This window comes from Bombina bombina, chromosome 7 (genome assembly GCF_027579735.1).
Source record: "Bombina bombina isolate aBomBom1 chromosome 7, aBomBom1.pri, whole genome shotgun sequence".
NCBI classification, from domain to species: Eukaryota; Metazoa; Chordata; class Amphibia; order Anura; family Bombinatoridae; genus Bombina; species Bombina bombina.
Genome location: NC_069505.1, coordinates 11,722,532 through 11,740,352, shown reverse-complemented (window position 1 = coordinate 11,740,352; position 17,821 = coordinate 11,722,532). Strand labels below are relative to the sequence as shown.

General features: G+C 41.1%; 1 protein-coding gene across 2 annotated transcripts in view; it reads right to left on the bottom strand.

Moving 5' to 3' along the window:
• Positions 1-17,821, bottom strand: part of GANAB (glucosidase II alpha subunit) — a 132,929-nt gene that overhangs the window by 77,289 nt on the left and 37,819 nt on the right. For both annotated transcript variants that reach the window (XM_053719950.1, XM_053719951.1), the window contains exons 2-4: positions 6,385-6,483; positions 5,559-5,667; positions 5,324-5,451 (exon numbers count right to left, since the gene is read on the bottom strand). In XM_053719950.1, the coding sequence (XP_053575925.1) occupies positions 5,324-5,451; positions 5,559-5,667; positions 6,385-6,483 (336 nt within the window). The remainder of the gene's footprint in view (positions 1-5,323; positions 5,452-5,558; positions 5,668-6,384; positions 6,484-17,821) is intronic.

Genomic DNA, 17,821 nt, shown 5'->3' with positions numbered 1-17,821 from the left:
CTGCATTCCAAGTTTTAAGCCATAAAGCTCTTGTAGCTTAAATAGCTAAAGACATATACCCGACATCAATTCTAATGATATCAAAGATGGCATCACCAATAAAGTTATTAGCATGTTGAAGAAGTTTAACAATGCTATGAGTATTATGGTCTGACACTTGTTGAGCTAAAGCCTCCAACCAGAAAGTGGAAGCAGCAGCAACATCAGCCAAAGAAATAGCAGGTCTAAGAAGATTACCTTAACATAAATAAGCTCTCCTTAGAAAGGATTCAAGCTTCCTATCTAAAGGATCTAATGTGATTAATACTTCTTTGAGTAAAGAACGAATAAATTCCATCTTAAACAAATATGAAGATTTATCAATGTCAATATCTGAGACAGAATCTTCTGAACCAGATAAATCCTGATCAGAAACAGACAAGTCAGAATGATGACGGTCACTTAAAAATTCATCTGAAATATGAGAAGTTTTAAAAGACCTTTTACGTTTACTGGAAGGAGGAATAACAGACAGAGCCTTCCTAATAGATTTAGAAACAAATTCTTTTACATTAACAGGAACATCCTGAGCATTAGATGTTGAGGGAACAACAACAGGTAATGGATTATTACTAATGGAAATACTATCTGCATTAGCAAGTTTATCGTGACATTCATCACAAACTACAGCCGGAGGAACAGTTACCACAAGTTTAAAACAAATGCACTTAACTTTGGTAGAACCAGCATCAGGCAGCGTCTTTCCAGAAGTAGATTCTGATCCAGGGTCAAGTTGAGACATCTGGCAATATGTAATAGAAAAAACAACATATAAAGCAAAATTATCAAATTCCTTAAATGACAGTTTCAGGAATGGGAAAAAATGCCAATGAACAAGCCTCTAGCAACCAGAAGCAATGAAAAATGAGACTGAAATAATGTGAAAAAAAGGTGGAGACAAGAATGACGCCCACATTTTTTGGCGCCAAAAAATTACGCCCACATTATTGGCGCTAAGTACAATGCCTATATTTTTTGGCGCCAAGTATGACGCCACATCCGGTGACGCCGAAAAAAATAACGCCCACATTTTTGGCGCAAAAAAACGTCTGAACACACAACTTCCGTCGTCAATTAGGGCGCCGGAAATGACAATTTTTGCGCCAAAAAAGTCAGCGCCAAGAATGACGCAATAAATTGAAGCATTTTCAGCCCCTGCGAGCCTAACAGCCCACAGGGAAAAAAGTCAATTGAAAAAACTTAAGGTAAGAAAAAATAATCATTCATATGCATTATCCCAAATAATGAAACTGACTGTCTAAAATAAGGAATACTGATTACCCTGAATCATGGCAAATATAAGTTTAAACACATATATTTAGAACTTTATAAATAAAGTGCCCAACCATAGCTTAAGAGTGTCATAATAAAATAAGACTTACTTACCCCAAGACACTCATCTACATATAGTAGATAGCCAAACCAGTACTGAAACGAGAATCAGTAGAGGTAATGGTATATAAAAGAGTATATCGTCGATCTGAAAAGGGAGGTAGGAGAAGAAATTTCTACGACCGATAACAGAGAACCTATGAAATAGATCCCGTAGAAGGAGACCATGGTATTCAAATAGGCAATACTCTCTTCACGTCCCTCTGACATTCACTGCACTCTGAGAGGAAAACCGGGCTCCAGCCGGCTGCGAAGCGCACAACGAAGAATCTAGCACAAACTTACTTCACCACCTCCACGGGAGGCAAAGTTTGTAAAACTGAATTGTGGGTGTGGTGAGGGGTGTATTTATAGGCATTTTGAGGTTTGGGAAACTTTGCCCCTCCTGGTAGGAATGTATATCCCATACGTCACTAGCTCATGGACTATTGCTAATTACATGAAAGAAAATAATCTTAACCATAGTGTGAGCCAATATGGTAAGCCTGAAATCTTAGCTTCCCACTAAATACTTGAAGGGAAGCATCTGTAAGAAAGGAGATGACTGACTTAAAAGCCTTCATCTTATCCTGGGTCACTACGAGGGGAGTGTCTGTCCGAATGGAACCAGACAACGTATGAACCAGTATGCTGCCGCATAAGTGACCATGGAAATACAAGTCATAGGTTGCCATTTTTGAGCAACCCCTCTAACCTCTTATCTCTAGGATCCACATAGGAACAACTATCCTCTATGGTAATAGTGGGACTCCCGGCTAGCGTGGAAATTGTCCCTTCCCCCTTGGGTACCGACTGACGGAACTCCTTGAAAGAGTCCACTATGGATAAAAAGGTCTTCCAAATATAGGAAATGGAGGAGGAGGAGGGAAAAAAAAAAGGGGGGTATCCCTTCTCTCCCATTTAGCAATGATCTGGGTACAACCTAATATTGACAACCACCATGGTGTCGTTGTCGTCCTGAGTAGCTAAAACCTCTTTAACAGACTGAGGTGTTTTAGCTTAACCCTGAAAGATACAACTTCAGAATCAGCAGGAGGAATTATACTGTCAGAAACTGAGATTTTATCCTCAGATGCTACCGAAGTATCCTCTTCCTCACGTCTGGGAGGGGACTTCTGAGATAGCAACAACCGTGCCAGGAACCTCGCTCATTGAATGTTTAGTTTTCCTCTTGCGCTCTCCCTGCAGCATGGGAAAAGCTGACAACGCACTAGAGACCGCCTAGCAAAAAAGGGAAGCGATGTCTTGCAAGGTAACTCCAGGAGGAGACGTGGAGGAAGCGTAGGGCACTGGTTGAGTGGACGCTAAGTTTTGGGACACTTGGGAAGAAGGCTGCGGCATCTATTGCACTTTGTCAGAATGCTCCTGGTACAGCATCCAAGACAATGTAGGCTCTGAAAAAAAGAGTTTATCCCTGTACTGGAAAAAAACCTCTCAATATAAGAGGAACAGGAAAACTTCTCCACCTTAGCATAAAAACATAAGGAATATGTAACAGCCTTCACATTTAGATCAAAATGAGAATGGATAATCGTAACTATAGTTACTGTGTCTTTAAATGATAAAAGTAACGTGTAACCCTGCTATACCATTTATTCCATAAGCATTGGATATCTTAATTAGCACCTCATAAGGCCACTTGGGCCATGTGTATCACCATATGATTAATTGAAAATCATATACATTAATAACTGTTACTGTGACTTTAAAAGAAACGGTTTTATTTTGTTCTACAAAAAAAAATCTCTTTCTTTAAACAATCGCCACACCTCAGCTAAGTCTTGCTGAGGTGCCTGTCTGCCACCGGATGGAAGCTAAATAGTAGGCATCCGGCTCATTTAAGTCATCTTTAGCACAGAATGGGAAGCCTCTCTGTCTCGTGTTACATAACGCAGCAGAGAATACCCCCATCGCTCTCAGTTTCACCGGAATTGGGGTATGAATACAAAGGCGCGCAAACAATGGCACATAGATTAGCTCCGCCCTTCGTGGGCGTATATAAATAAACCTCCCGGGCAGCTAAGATTTCTGTTAAACATAAAACCGTCAGAAGCTGAGAAATGACCTCATGCGTTTCAAAGTGAGACCCCCCTATAGGCTAAATATTACTGTCAGAATCTGTAAAAATAAAGCTGTTGAGATTAAAGACTTCATGTGCTTTCCCTTCTGTCCTGTTGTAACATGCTAAACCTCCCGTTCAGCTGATATGAAGTAAAATTAAAGCCGTTGGGAGCTGTAATATGGCGCTTTAAAACACCTAACATATGAGCCACTTCTCCACGTCCCCAGTGCCTGCTGTAACTGCCCTTAAATGTATCCTCACTCTTAAGGATAATGTTATCTAGTGTCCAAGTGTATTATAAAGTGCTAATATTTCTGTGTATATATCCCCAGAAATTAAACTTAGCAATTACCTTAGAAATCTGCCCGTCAGTAAGGCAGCTCACCCGGCTTGCGAGGTCCTCTCCCTCACATTGGCCTGTGGAAACAAAAAGTACTGAGTATTTGTCTCCCTCAGACTTTCACAAACAGGGCAGCGTACAATCTATGGGAGGCGCAGTGAGAATTATGTCCCACAAATTCCCATTGCTCTAAAGCCACCACTGCTCTACTGAAGAGACTGATATGGACTACGGCTACACCTTAGGACAAAGCAGCATAATCTTGCACTACTTTAAAAATAAACTCTTGATTGAAGAATCTATATTAAAACCTCACCACTTCCTAGCACTAAAGTAGGCAAAGAGAATGACTGGGGTGGGAGGGAAGTTGTGGTGCTCTTTGCCACCTCCTGCAGACCAGGAGGTGAATATTCCATTAGTAATTAAGATTATCCGTGGACTCAATGTGTCATAAAAAAGAAATATGTATATCCTAACAAATATGATGTACTTCAATAGCGGACTCCCCAAAGTATACTTGGGTGTTACCATATAAATGAGACACATGCACATAAACCCAAAATGTAAAAAAGGAAACTCTGATATCACTCTGGGGATATATCTTAACCTTGTACACAATTTGCACAAAACAAATATCACAAGCATCATAAAAATAAACGTTCACAAACATGGATAATACCTATAATATTATTCAAGATAATAAACTTTGAGGGTTAAGAAGGGACACAAGGCACTGCTGCTTGTTGCCAAGAGGCTTGCTCATTTTCATGGGGATAACGTTGCATGCTTTGTGAAAGCTTCAGCATTATACTGTGCACTGCTTTAGTCAGGTGTCATGCGACTGCCCCTAACGTGCTAGCGCATGAGTGCATTCTGCAGAAGCTATGGCCTGAATAGCACCGTCCATATATGGGAATACCTAGGGTGTAGCTTGCTGCAAACAAAACTATGCCTGAATTAAAGGGGTTAATGGGGGTTAAAACATGGGGGCTGCAGAATAATACTTTTGCAGGTAAGCATTGGCTGTATTATATATTTAGAAACTTATGTTAGTTCATACCGTTTTATGTCCCTTTAAAGGGAATTTGAGTCTAGGATATTAGCACATATTCTTATTATTTCTTCTAGATTAATCTCTAGAGCAGTGATGGCTACATGGGGACTACAGAATAAGGGCCACATACAAATGTATAGCTATTAAACAAAGGTTTGGAGGGTACGTTATATGTCTGTTGAGGGCTCTTCTGAGTTCTGGTCACTCTATAGCACACATTTTTAGTTACACTTTTTCCAAGGGCCTTATAAACGATGGCCCACATGGTAAGTTCTGCTACATGAAGGGCCGCATGTAGCCCTCAGGCTACCATTTGGCAATACCTGCTCTAGAGCAATGGAACTAATTTGCATACTGTGAAAGGGCAGAAGGTTAAGTCCGCCCACATCTAGCAAGCCTAGCTGCACAGATGACATTATGTTTAGCATATACTTACTCTGCTGGCCTGGGCGGCTCTATCAGCACGTCTGGGACCTCGTAACGAGGTTTTAGGGGATTTATTTCATTAATCTTTATGCGAGTCATGTTTCCATCCAGACCGAAGACTTCCAGCAGAAGAGAAACCTACGGAAAAAGGAGCTTGATTTAGACTTTGCATTCCTCATGTTTAAGTTTAACCTGCTCCTTCGTTCGGCTCAGTGATCCTGCCCGTGTATTTGTCCTTTACTGACCTGGTTCTTGTCATCGATCAGCTTGACAGAAAATCTATCACCGCTCAGTTCTGCACTGCCTAGCAAAGCTCTGTATGGGGAGGATCCTGGCTGTAGCTTTCGTTGACGTCTGAGGAAGGAAGAGAGAGTCTTAAAAACTTGTCTATAGATGTGGCATATGACCACCATGAGATAAGTGGAACCTAGATGTGGATCTGATGAAGCACAGGAAACTGACAATAGTGGTTGAGGAATCAGGGACAGCTATATATGGATTTACTCTAAAGGTGTAGGGGGTAGCTTAGTAGAGTTGGTTAAACTTGTAAGAGAAGAAAGACAGGAAGTGCAGATCAATGACAATTAGCCGCGACTCTGGCACCGAGGGGGCAGGATTAGAGGCAGCTGGCTGTGATTCTGGCACCACAGGATTACTGGCAGCTAGTAGTAAATATAACAGAGGGGGACAATTAATTAGGAATCTGAAACTGTAGGGTAGATGAGTGAAAGTCGTGTGTGGGGGGGAAATACAATCTGAGGCAAAGACAGTAGAGTCCTGTAACTAAAGAAATATTCTAATGCATAGGAAACCATGATGGGCACACAGAATTAAATGTCAGTCCTGTAATAAGATGCACTAATGTAATCATTTGTAAATATATAAGGTAAAGGTTCTTTAACAAGGGTTTAATTACTGGGTTTTTCTTTGTTTTAAAGTCAATTGTACCTGATGTTCCCTGTTTGTTCCCCAAGACAGGGGTCATAGTAAGACACAATTAGTATATATTGGATCATTTACGGTGGCAAATCAGCGGCCAGATGTAAAGGAGCTTTTGTCTAAGTCACAAACCTGCAGAAAGAACTCTGGTCGCATGTTTTAAAGTTGCTCCTGTCAACGCTCAGAGCAGGAATAAGGCAGCTGCATAACACCAGAGACGCCCAGAGGAGCCTGCAAAAAGACCGGAGACACAATGAGGAGGGAGGAGCCCGAGACACAATGAGGAGGGAGGAGCCCGAGACACAATGAGGAGGGAGGAGCCCGAGACACAATGAGGAGGGAGGAGCCCGAGACACAATGAGGAGGGAGGAGCCCGAGACACAATGAGGAGGGAGGAGCCCGAGACACAATGAGGAGGGAGGAGCCCGAGACACAATGAGGAGGGAGGAGCCCGAGACACAATGAGGAGGGAGGAGCCCGAGACACAATGAGGAGGGAGGAGCCCGAGACACAATGAGGAGGGAGGAGCCCGAGACACAATGAGGAGGGAGGAGCCCGAGACACAATGAGGAGGGAGGAGCCCGAGACACAATGAGGAGGGAGGAGCCCGAGACACAATGAGGAGGGAGGAGCCCGAGACACAATGAGGAGGGAGGAGCCCGAGACACAATGAGGAGGGAGGAGCCCGAGACACAATGAGGAGGGAGGAGCCCGAGACACAATGAGGAGGGAGGAGCCCGAGACACAATGAGGAGGGAGGAGCCCGAGACACAATGAGGAGGGAGGAGCCCGAGACACAATGAGGAGGGAGGAGCCCGAGACACAATGAGGAGGAGGAGCGGTGGTAGCTCAGAGAGACAAACACAGGAGGGTCAGATTGTGGCTACAAACAAACCATTCTCAGTGTCATTCAGTTACATAATGCACTATAGAACAATCTGTACAAGAGCGCTATTAATCTTAGCAAAACAAAACACTGTCCGTTACAGCAGTTTATTTTTAGGTTAAAAACCAGGAAGTGCAGGTTTGTGTGCAACTCATCCCTAGGATTGATGCAAAATTCTATTGGTGAGAAGTGACGCCCCCCACATTCATAAAAACATTTTACAACATCCTATTATAGATGCAATTACGTAAAATTAAAGGCAAATTCTAAAAAGAAAATAAACTGTTTAACCTGTACAAAAAGGAGCAACATAATGAGGCTATTGAGCAGGACATGCGAGCCAATCAGCAGTGGCATACACATGTAGCAGCCAATCGCCAGCCATTTCTTGCTCGGCACCTGCAACATGCTGAAGAGCTAAATACACAGTTAGAATTGGACAAAGGAGACAAGTTATACATTATTTAATGAGACATGAAACACCCTGAAATTAGAAGACTATTCAACCGAGTGTTAAAGCTTTCAGAAGAGATTAACACCATATTTAGTGCATTTGTTTTTCAATGTCCAAAAACTCTGATCACTTAATAGAGGAGACAATCGGGAAGTGTTACCGACGTAAACATAGCTAGACACAGTGATGTTGTTAGCAAACGCTGCAATGCTGTGTAGTATGTTATCTTATCACCTCTGATGAGACGAATCAGGGACAAATAAATTGCAGGGCCCTGCCTGTAATGTCTGCTGTGTGCACTTCTCATTCTCACACCTGGAAAACCCACAATTTTATATTACACAACTGCTGCCTCATACTACTGCAGACACGTGCACACTCCTGAGCTTATCCTCTGATGAAAAGCATGAGGGTAACAAGAAAACAAATTCAATTTCATAATAGAAGTAATTTGTAAAGTTGTTTAAAATTGTTTGTTCTGCCCGAATCAAAAAATTAAATTTTGGGGATTTTATGTCCCTTTCAATTTTTTCCTGGGGCCCCAAAGAACTCTTTCAAAGGGCCACATGTGGCCCACGGCCTCCAGTTGGCTATCCCTGGTCTTAATCATTAGAGCCGGTGTACGTTTGCATTACTGGTTCTTGTTAACTGTAGACTTAATCTCAGCAGACGGGATTAAACTACTAACTTTCTCTCTTACTCTACCTGCTACATCTTTGCAAGCCCCAAAAAACTGCTACCTTACAGGAATTTAAATGATCTCACAGACTTTTCCACTCAACTGTGTCCTCTGCTGACATTTCATCCCTCTCTTGTCCAAACCTCATGACCCTACAGTATAATTCGGCACTAAAATCAACACTTGACAAAACTGCTCCCTCCACTCTTCGACGTGCATCAATCACTCGACGGCAACCGTGGCACACTAAACAGACCAGATATCTTCAGCGATGCTCACGGCTGCTGAACGGCAGTGGAGGAAATCACGCACCTGTGCTGATTTCCAACATTATAAATTCACCCTTAAGTCCTACAACTCGGCGCTCAGCCCGGCCAAACAAGTCTATTTCTCCTCCCTTGTGTCATCTCATGCATTCAACCCCAGAAAACTTTTCTCAACCTTTAACTCCCTTTTACGTCTGCCTGCCCCCCCCCCTACCAACCTCACTGCTCAAATTATTGCTGATCACTTCAAAAATAAAATTTACACCATCAGAAAAAGAGATCTGCACCTCACACCCAGCAATCCTACCCACCCCTTCTAATAACAAAAACCTATGCTACTTCCCTCCTGTAACAGAGGAAGAAGTCTCTCTACTCCTTTCCATGGCTCATCTCACAATCTGCCCACTTGACCCTATTCCTTCACAACTTATTCCCTCTCTCTCTGCTTCACTAACCCCTACCCTAACTCATCTCTTTAACCAATCTCTCACCGCTGGCACATTTCCTGACACATTCAAGCATGCGTCAATCATACCAATCCTAAAAAAGCCCTCGCTTGACCCCCCCACACCTTCTATTGACCGTTCTCCTTACTTCCCTTTGCTTCAAAATTATTGGAACGACTAGTCTATATTCGGCTAACTCAATTTCTTACAATTAACTCCTTACTTGATTCACTACAATCTGGTTTTCACTCTAAACACTCAACAGAAACCGCTCTTGCTAAAGTAACAAAATGACCTGTTATCAGCCAAAGCAAAAGGCCATTACTCAATTCTTCTTGACCTGTCTGCAGCTTTTGACACAGTTGACCATCCTCTCCTCCTAAAAATACTACATTCATTTGGCATCCGAGACACAGCCCTCTCCTGGTTTGCATCGTATCTTTCAAACCGCTTTGTTTTCAGTTTCCTTTAACAACATATCTTGTGATTTTTTTATTTTCTCTTTGATGTCTTCACACTACCTCGCTCTCAATCTGTCCAAAACTGAGCTGCTTCTTATCCCCCCTCTTCGAGACATCCAACACCTGACATTTCTCTGATGGTTGGAGACTCTATTCTCAACACCTCACCCCAGGTCCGCTGCCTTGGGGGTCACATTAGACTCAGAACTCACATTCAACCCACACATACAAGTGCTTACCAAATCCTGCCGTTCCCACCTACGCAACATTTCCAGAATTTGTCCCTTCCTTACTCAAAAAACTACAAAAATACTTATTCATTCCGTCATTCTGTCACGGATTGATTATTGCAATCTACTACTAAATGGCCTTCCAAAACACTGCCTCTCCTCCCTCCAATCTATTATGAATGCTTCTGCTAGACTCATCCACCTAAGTCGACGATCTACATCAGCTGCTCCGCTCTGCCAGTCTCTACACTGGCTCCCCATACACTCCAGAATACAATTTAAAGTATTAGCCCTAACCTACAAAGCATTCAACAGTCTAGCTCTCAAATATATTTCCTCTCTCATCGTGAAATATTCCCCATCCCGTCCTCTTCGATCAACCTCTGACCTATGTTTCTACACTCCTGTTATCTCTACATCCCACTCCCGCCTCCAAGACTTTGCACGTGCTGCTCCTGTCCTCTGGAACTCTCTACACCGCTCTGTCTCCAACCTTGTATAGCTTCAGACGATCCTTGAAAACTCATCTATTCAGAGAGACTTACCATCTCTCCTCCATCCCGCATCCGAACCAGACTAATACATGTACATGAACTGCCTGACTCACTGCTGCAAATACAACCGATGTAACAAGCTACCCCAAACTTATGTCTCTGCACCCTAAACCTATAGACTGTGAGCTCTCCGGAGCAGGGCCATTTTCCTCCTGTACTAGATTTGTTTAGTTTTGTTATGTTTTGTATTGTATCACAAATCTTTGTCATTGTATACCCCTATCATTGTACCCAGCGCTACGGAATTTGGTAGCGCTATACAAATAAATACAGATAAAGACGGAACAAGCGCAAGTCATATAAGCATTATAATGTCCTGTATTTATAATACTGTCATTCAGTGCCAGGGAAGTTGTGTAAATGTCTGTGGCACAAGCATTGCCCTTACCAAGCAGGAAACCGCCGCTCCTTATAGGTGCAATGGCATGCGTCCTGCTGGGATCAGTAACGGAACAAGCACAAGTCATATAAGCATTATAATGTCCTGTACTTATAATACTGTCATTCAGTGCCAGGGAAGTTGTGTAAATGTCTGTGGCACAAGCATTGCCCTTACCAAGCAGGAAACCGCCGCTCCTTATAGGTGCAATAGCTGCGTCTTGCTGGGATCAGTAACAGAACAAGCGCAAGTCATAAGCATTATAATGCCCTGTACTTATAATACTGTCATTCAGTGCCAGGGAAGTTGTGTAAATGTCTGTGGCACAAGCATTGCCCTTACCAAGCAGGAAACCACCGCTCCTTATAGGTGCAATAGCTGCGTCCTGCTGGGGATTTGCAATGCTTGTGAGACCTTGCTGGGATCAGTGACGGAAGTCATGTTAGCATAATGTCTTGTACTTATAATACTGTCATTCAGTGCCAGGGAAGTTATGCAAATGTCTGTTGCACAAGCTGCAGGTGATCTTTGCCCACAATAAAGTACTTTGTATGTTCAGACATCAGCTCCGGGCGCTCATTTCCTTTGTATCTACACCACCTGCGCAGCGTTCCAAACCTCTCAATACAGAGCACATTTTATATAATTGTGCATTCAGAATATGGCGGAAGGTCACAACATATTTATTCATGTAATAGTGCAACAAACTAATGCACAAGTCTAATATACACAGTGCATCTCATTACTCCTGTATGACCTCTCTGAGACCCTAAACAGTTTCTGTTTGGTATTAAAGGGACATGAAATACATTTTTTTTTTCATTCATGATTTAGCTAGAGAATATGATTTTAAACAAATTTACAATTTAATTCTAATATCTATTTTGCTTCCTTCTCTAAGTATCTTTTGTTGAAGAAAGAGCAATCAACATGGGTGAGCCAACAACACGAGACATCTATGTGCAGCCACCAATCAGCGGCTCTTGAGTCTATCTAGATATGCTTTTGAACAAATGATACCAAGAGAAAAACAAATATAAATAACTTGGAAAGTTGTTTAAAATTGGATGCTCTCTGAATCAAAATAAATAAATGGGTTTTATGCCCCTTTAAGTGAACATTAAAAGGGATGTTAAACGGTAAATACATACTAGGAATAATGTATTGAAAGTAAAGATTAGCCTTAGAGTATTATATAGATGTCAAAAGAAAAAAAGTCCGGAGTAGCAGTAAAACAATGTTCTTTATTCAGCTTAATTAAGCTCTCATTAAAACAGGAACAAAATTACAAAAACATTGCCCTTAGCACATCATTAAGCTTACGCGTTTCAGCAATTAAGCCCTACTCATAGCTCACTCTGTCTCCTCTCATTAAAGGGCTATTTAAAGGAAATTAAAAACCATCTGATTCGCTAAGGTATAATTAACTTATTAACTCATTCATCACTGAGTGTACACAATAGTTGTATTATCCATGTAATCCATAACATTTGATTTCTCATTCATTCTAATTTATAAAGTACCTGTAAAATACTCTACAAATTGCTTACTATATGTGAGCTCTAGACAGACTGCCTTTGACCCCTCCAAATAATTATATCACTGGTTATCTACCGATAGGAAGTCACAGCTAGGCCTACCCGTGACTTCCTAATGGTAGATAAACCAGTGGTACCCATTTTTAAACATCTACTGAAGGTCCATAAATCACTTGAGGGGGTCACGGGTAGACCAATTGTAAGTGGCATAGGTTCCTTCTAGAAAGACTGTCACAATGGTTAGACAGTATTTTGCAGCCAATAGTCAGGAATCTCAAGTTTGCTCCAAGATACAACACATGTACTTAAATTGATGTCTGATTTAAATTGGGATCATAATGATATGTGGCTCACCATAGATGTAAAAGCCCTTTACACCTTAATACCCCATGACAGGGGTTTGGAGGCATTAGGATTTTTTCTATCAAGAAATACAGATTATACTGATGGTTTTGTGAGGTTTGTACTTAGAACAACTAGATTTCTACTTACACATAATTATTTCACATTCGATGGGGGGTTTCTATCTCCAGAGGTGCAGGACAGCGATGGGCGCAAAGTTTGCGCCCTCATTCGCCAACCTTTTTATGGGGTGGTGGGAGCTGTCCCGCATCTATGGAGATGGGAACCCCTATAGACAGAATATAGTTTTATAGGCGGTATATTGATGATCTGCTCCTGGTATGGAGAGGGACTGAGGATTTTGGGTTAGAATTCACCTTTGAGTTCAATAAATCCGAAATGAATTTCTTAGATTTAACCCTAAAGGGCACACCAAATATAGGTGTGGAGACTTGTCTATAGAAAACCAATCACAGGCAATATCCTTCTCCACGCCAGAAGCAGCCATCCAAAACAGGTTTTTAGAACGGTTGCGAAAGGGCAGTTTGTACGAAACGCAACTGCAGTAACCTCGAGCAATAAGAGGTACATGCTAACCTATTATCTGACCACCTTAGAAAACATAATTTATGTAAGAACTTACCTGATAAATTCATTTCTTTCATATTAGCAAGAGTCCATGAGCTAGTGACGTATGGGATATACATTCCTACCAGGAGGGGCAAAGTTTCCCAAACCTCAAAATGCCTATAAATACACCCCTCACCACACCCACAAATCAGTTTAACGCATAGCCAAGAAGTGGGGTGATAAGAAAAAAGTGTGAAAGCATAAAAAAAAATAAGGAATTGGAATAATTGTGCTTTATACAAAAAAATTATAACCACCACAAAAAGGGTGGGCCTCATGGACTCTTGCTAATATGAAAGAATTAATTTATCAGGTAAGTTCTTACATAAATTATGTTTTCTTTCATGTAATTAGCAAGAGTCCATGAGCTAGTGACGTATGGGATAATGACTACCCAAGATGTGGATCTTCCACGCAAGAGTCACTAGAGAGGGAGGGATAAAATAAAGACAGCCAATTCCGCTGAAAATAATCCACACCCAAAACAAAGTTTAAATCTTATAAGGAAAAAAACTGAAATTATAAGCAGAAGAATCAAACTGAAACAACTGCCTGAAGTACTTTTCTACCAAAAACTGCTTCAGAAGAAGAAAACACATAAAAATGGTAGAATTTAGTAAAAGTATGCAAAGAAGACCAAGTTGCTGCTTTGCAAATCTGATCAACCGAAGCTTCATTCCTAAACGGCCAGGAAGTAGAAACTGACCTAGTAGAATGAGCTGTAATCCTTTGAGGCAGAGTTTTACCCGACTCGACATAAGCATGATGAATCTAAGACTTTAACCAAGACGCCAAAGAAATGGCGGAGGCCTTCTGACCTTTCCTAGAACTGGAAAAGATAACAAATAGACTAGAAGTCTTTCGGAAATTTTTAGTAGCTTCAATATAATATTTCTAAGCTCTAACTACATCCAAAGAATGCAATGATCTTTCCTTAGAATTCTTAGGATTAGGACACAATGAAGGAACCACAATTTCTCTACTAATGTTGTTAGAATTCACAACCTTAGGTAAAAATTTTAAAGAAGTTCGCAACACCGCCTTATCCTGATGAAAAATCAGAAAAGGAGACTCACAAGAAAGAGCAGATAATTCAGAAACTCTTCTAGCAGAAGAGATGGCCAAAAGAAACAAAACTTTCCAAGAAAGTAATTTAATGTCCAGCGAATGCATAGGTTCAAACGGAGGAGCTTGAAGAGCCCCCAGAACCAAAATTCAAACTCCAAGGAGGAGAAATTGACTTAATAACAGGTTTTATACGAACCAAAGCCTGTACAAAACAATGAATATCAGGAAGACTAGCAATCTTTCTGTGGAAAAGAACAGAAAGAGCAGAAATTTGTCCTTTCAAAGAACTTGCAGACAAACCTTTATCCAAACCATCCTGAAGAAATTGTAATATTCTAGGAATTCTAAAAGAATGCCAGGAAAAATGATGAGAAGAGCACCAAGAAATGTAAGTCTTCCAGACTCGATAATACGGTATATCTTCCTAGATACAGTTTTACGAGCCTGTAACATAGTATTAATTACGGAGTCAGAGAAACCTCTATGACTGAGAATCAAGCGTTCAATCTCCATACCTTCAAATTTAAGGATTTGAGATCCTGATGGAAAAAAGGACCTTGCGATAGAAGGTCTGGTCTTAATGGAAGAGTCCACGGTTGGCAAGTAGCCATCCGGACAAGATCCGCATACCAAAACCTGTGAGGCCATGCTGGAGCCACCAGCAGAACAAACTAGCACTCCTTTAGAATCTTGGAAATCACTCTTGGAAGGAGAACTAGAGGCGGAAAGATATAGGCAGGATGATACTTCCAAGGAAGTGACAATGCATCCACTGCCTCCACCTGAGGATCCCTGGATCTGGACAGATACCTGGGAAGTTTCTTGTATAGATGAGAAGCCATCAGATCTATTTCTGGAAGTCCCCACATTTGAACAATCTGAAGAAATACCTCTGGGTGAAGAGACCATTCGCCCGGATGTAACGTTAGGCGACTGAGATAATCCGCTTCTCAATTGTCTATACCTGGGATATGAACCGCAGAAATTAGACAGGAGCTGGATTCCGCCCATACCAGTATTCGAGATACTTCTTTCATAGCCAGAGGACTGTGAGTCCCTCCTTGATGATTGACATAAGCCACGGTTGTGACATTGTCCGTCTGAAAACAAATGAACGACTCTCTCTTTAGAAGAGGCCATGACTGAAGAGCTCTGAAAATTGCACGGAGTTCCAAAATGTTGATTGGTAATCTCACCTCCTGAGATTCCCAAACCCCTTGTGCTGTCAGAGACCCCCAAACAGCTCCCCAACCTGTCAGACTTGCATCTGTTGAAATCACAGTCCAGGTCGGAAGAACAAAAGAAGCCCCCTGAACTAAACGATGGTGGTCTATCCAACACTTCAGAGAGTGTCGTACAATCGGTTTCAAAGATATTAATTGAGATATCTTTGTATAATCCCTGCACCACTGGTTCAGCATACAGAGCTGAAGAGGTCGCATGTGAAAACGAGCAAAGGGGATCGCGTCCGATGCAGCAGTCATAAGACCTAGAATTTCCATGCATAAGGCTACCGAAGGGAATGATTGAGACTGAAGGTTTCGACAAGCTGAAACCAATTTTAGACGTCTCTTGTCTGTCAGAGACAGAGTCATGGACACTGAATCTATCTGGAAACCTAAAAAGGTTACCCTTGTCTGAGGAATCAATGAACTTTATGGTAAATTGATCCTCCAACCATGTTCTTGAAGAAACAATACAAGTCGATTCGTATGAGATTCTGCTAAATGTGAAGACTGAGCAAGTACCAAGATATCGTCCAAATAAGGAAATACCACAATACCCTGTTCTCTGATTACAGACAGAAGGGCACTGAGAACCTTTGCAAAAAATCTTCTTGCAGGAGGCCTTATCTTGAAGCCTATTCTGTACCAATGTGAAACAATGTTCTGAATCCAAAGATTGTGAATCGAATTGATCCAAATTTCTTTGAAAAATCGTAATCTGCCCCCTACCAGCTGGGCTGGAATGAGGGCCGCACCTTCATGTTGACTTGGGAGCTGGCTTTGGCTTTCTAAAAGGCTTGGATTTATTCCAGACTGGAGATGGTTTCCAAACTGACACCGCTCCTGTAGGGGAAGGATCAGGCTTTTGTTCCTTATTGTGACGAAAGGAACGAAAACGATTAGTAGACCTAAATTTACCTTTAGATTTTTTATCCTGTGGTAAAAAAGTTCCTTTCCCCCCCAGTAACAGTTGAAATAATAGAATCCAACTGTGAACCAAATAATTTATTACCCTGGAAAGAAAGGGAAAGCAAAGTTGACTTGGAAGACATATCAGCATTCCAAGTTTTAAGCCATAAAGCTCTTCTAGCTAAAATAGCTAGAGACATATACCTGACATCAACCCTAATGATATCAAAGATGGCATCACAAATAAAATTATTAGCATGTTGAAGAAGATTAACAATGCTATGAGAATTATGATCTGTTACTTGTTGCGCTAAAGCTTCCAACCAAAAAGTTGAGGCTGCAGCAAAATCCGCTAAAGATATAGCAGGTCTAAGAAGATTACCTGAACATAAGTAAGCTTTTCTTAGAAAGGATTCAATTTTCCTATCTAAAGGATCCTTAAAGGAAGTACTATCTGCCGTAGGAATAGTAGTACGTTTAGCAAGAGTAGAGATAGCCCCATCAACCTTAGGGATTTTGTCCCAAAACTCTAATCTGTCAGATGGCACAGGATATAATTGCTTAAAACGTTTAGGAGTAAATGAATTACCCAAATTACTCCATTCCCTGGAAATTACTTCAGAAATAGCATCAGGACAGGAAAAACTTCTGGAATAACTACAGGAGATTTAAAAACCTTATTTAAACGTTTAGATTTAGTATCAAGAGGACCAGAATCCTCTATTTCTAATGCAATTAAGACTTCTTTAAGTAAAGAACGAATAAATTCCATTTTGAATAAATATGAAGATTTATCAGCATCAACCTCTGAAACAGAATCCTCTGAACCAGAGGAATCAATATCAGAATGATGATGTTCATTTAAAAATTCATCTGAAAAATTAGAGGTTTTAAAAGACCTTTTACGTTTACTAGAAGGAGGAATAACAGACATAGCCTTCTTAATAGATTTAGAAACAAAATCTCTTATGTTAACAGGAACACCCTGAATATTAGATGTTGATGGAACAGCAACAGGTAATGTAACATTACTAAAGGAAATATTATCTGCATTAACAAGTTTGTCATGACATTCATTACAAACAACAGCCGGAGGAACAGTTACCACAAGTTTACAACAAATACACTTAACTTTGGTAGATCCAGCATCAGGCAGCGATTTTCCAGAAGTATCTTCTGATTCAGGATCAATCTGAGACATCTTGCAATATGTAATAGAAAAAACATATAAAGCAAAATTGATCAAATTCCTTAAATGACAGTTTCAGGAATGGGAAAAAATGCCGGTGAACAAGCTTCTAGCAACCAGAAGCAAATAAACAATGAGACTTAAATAATGTGGAGACAATAATGACGCCCATATTTTTTGGCGCCTAAATGCTTTTAGCGCCAAAAATGACGCCACATTCGGTAACGCCAACATTTTTGGCGCAAAAACGTCAAAAATGACGCAACTTACGGCGACAAGTATGACGCCGGAAATAACAAACAAAATTTTTGC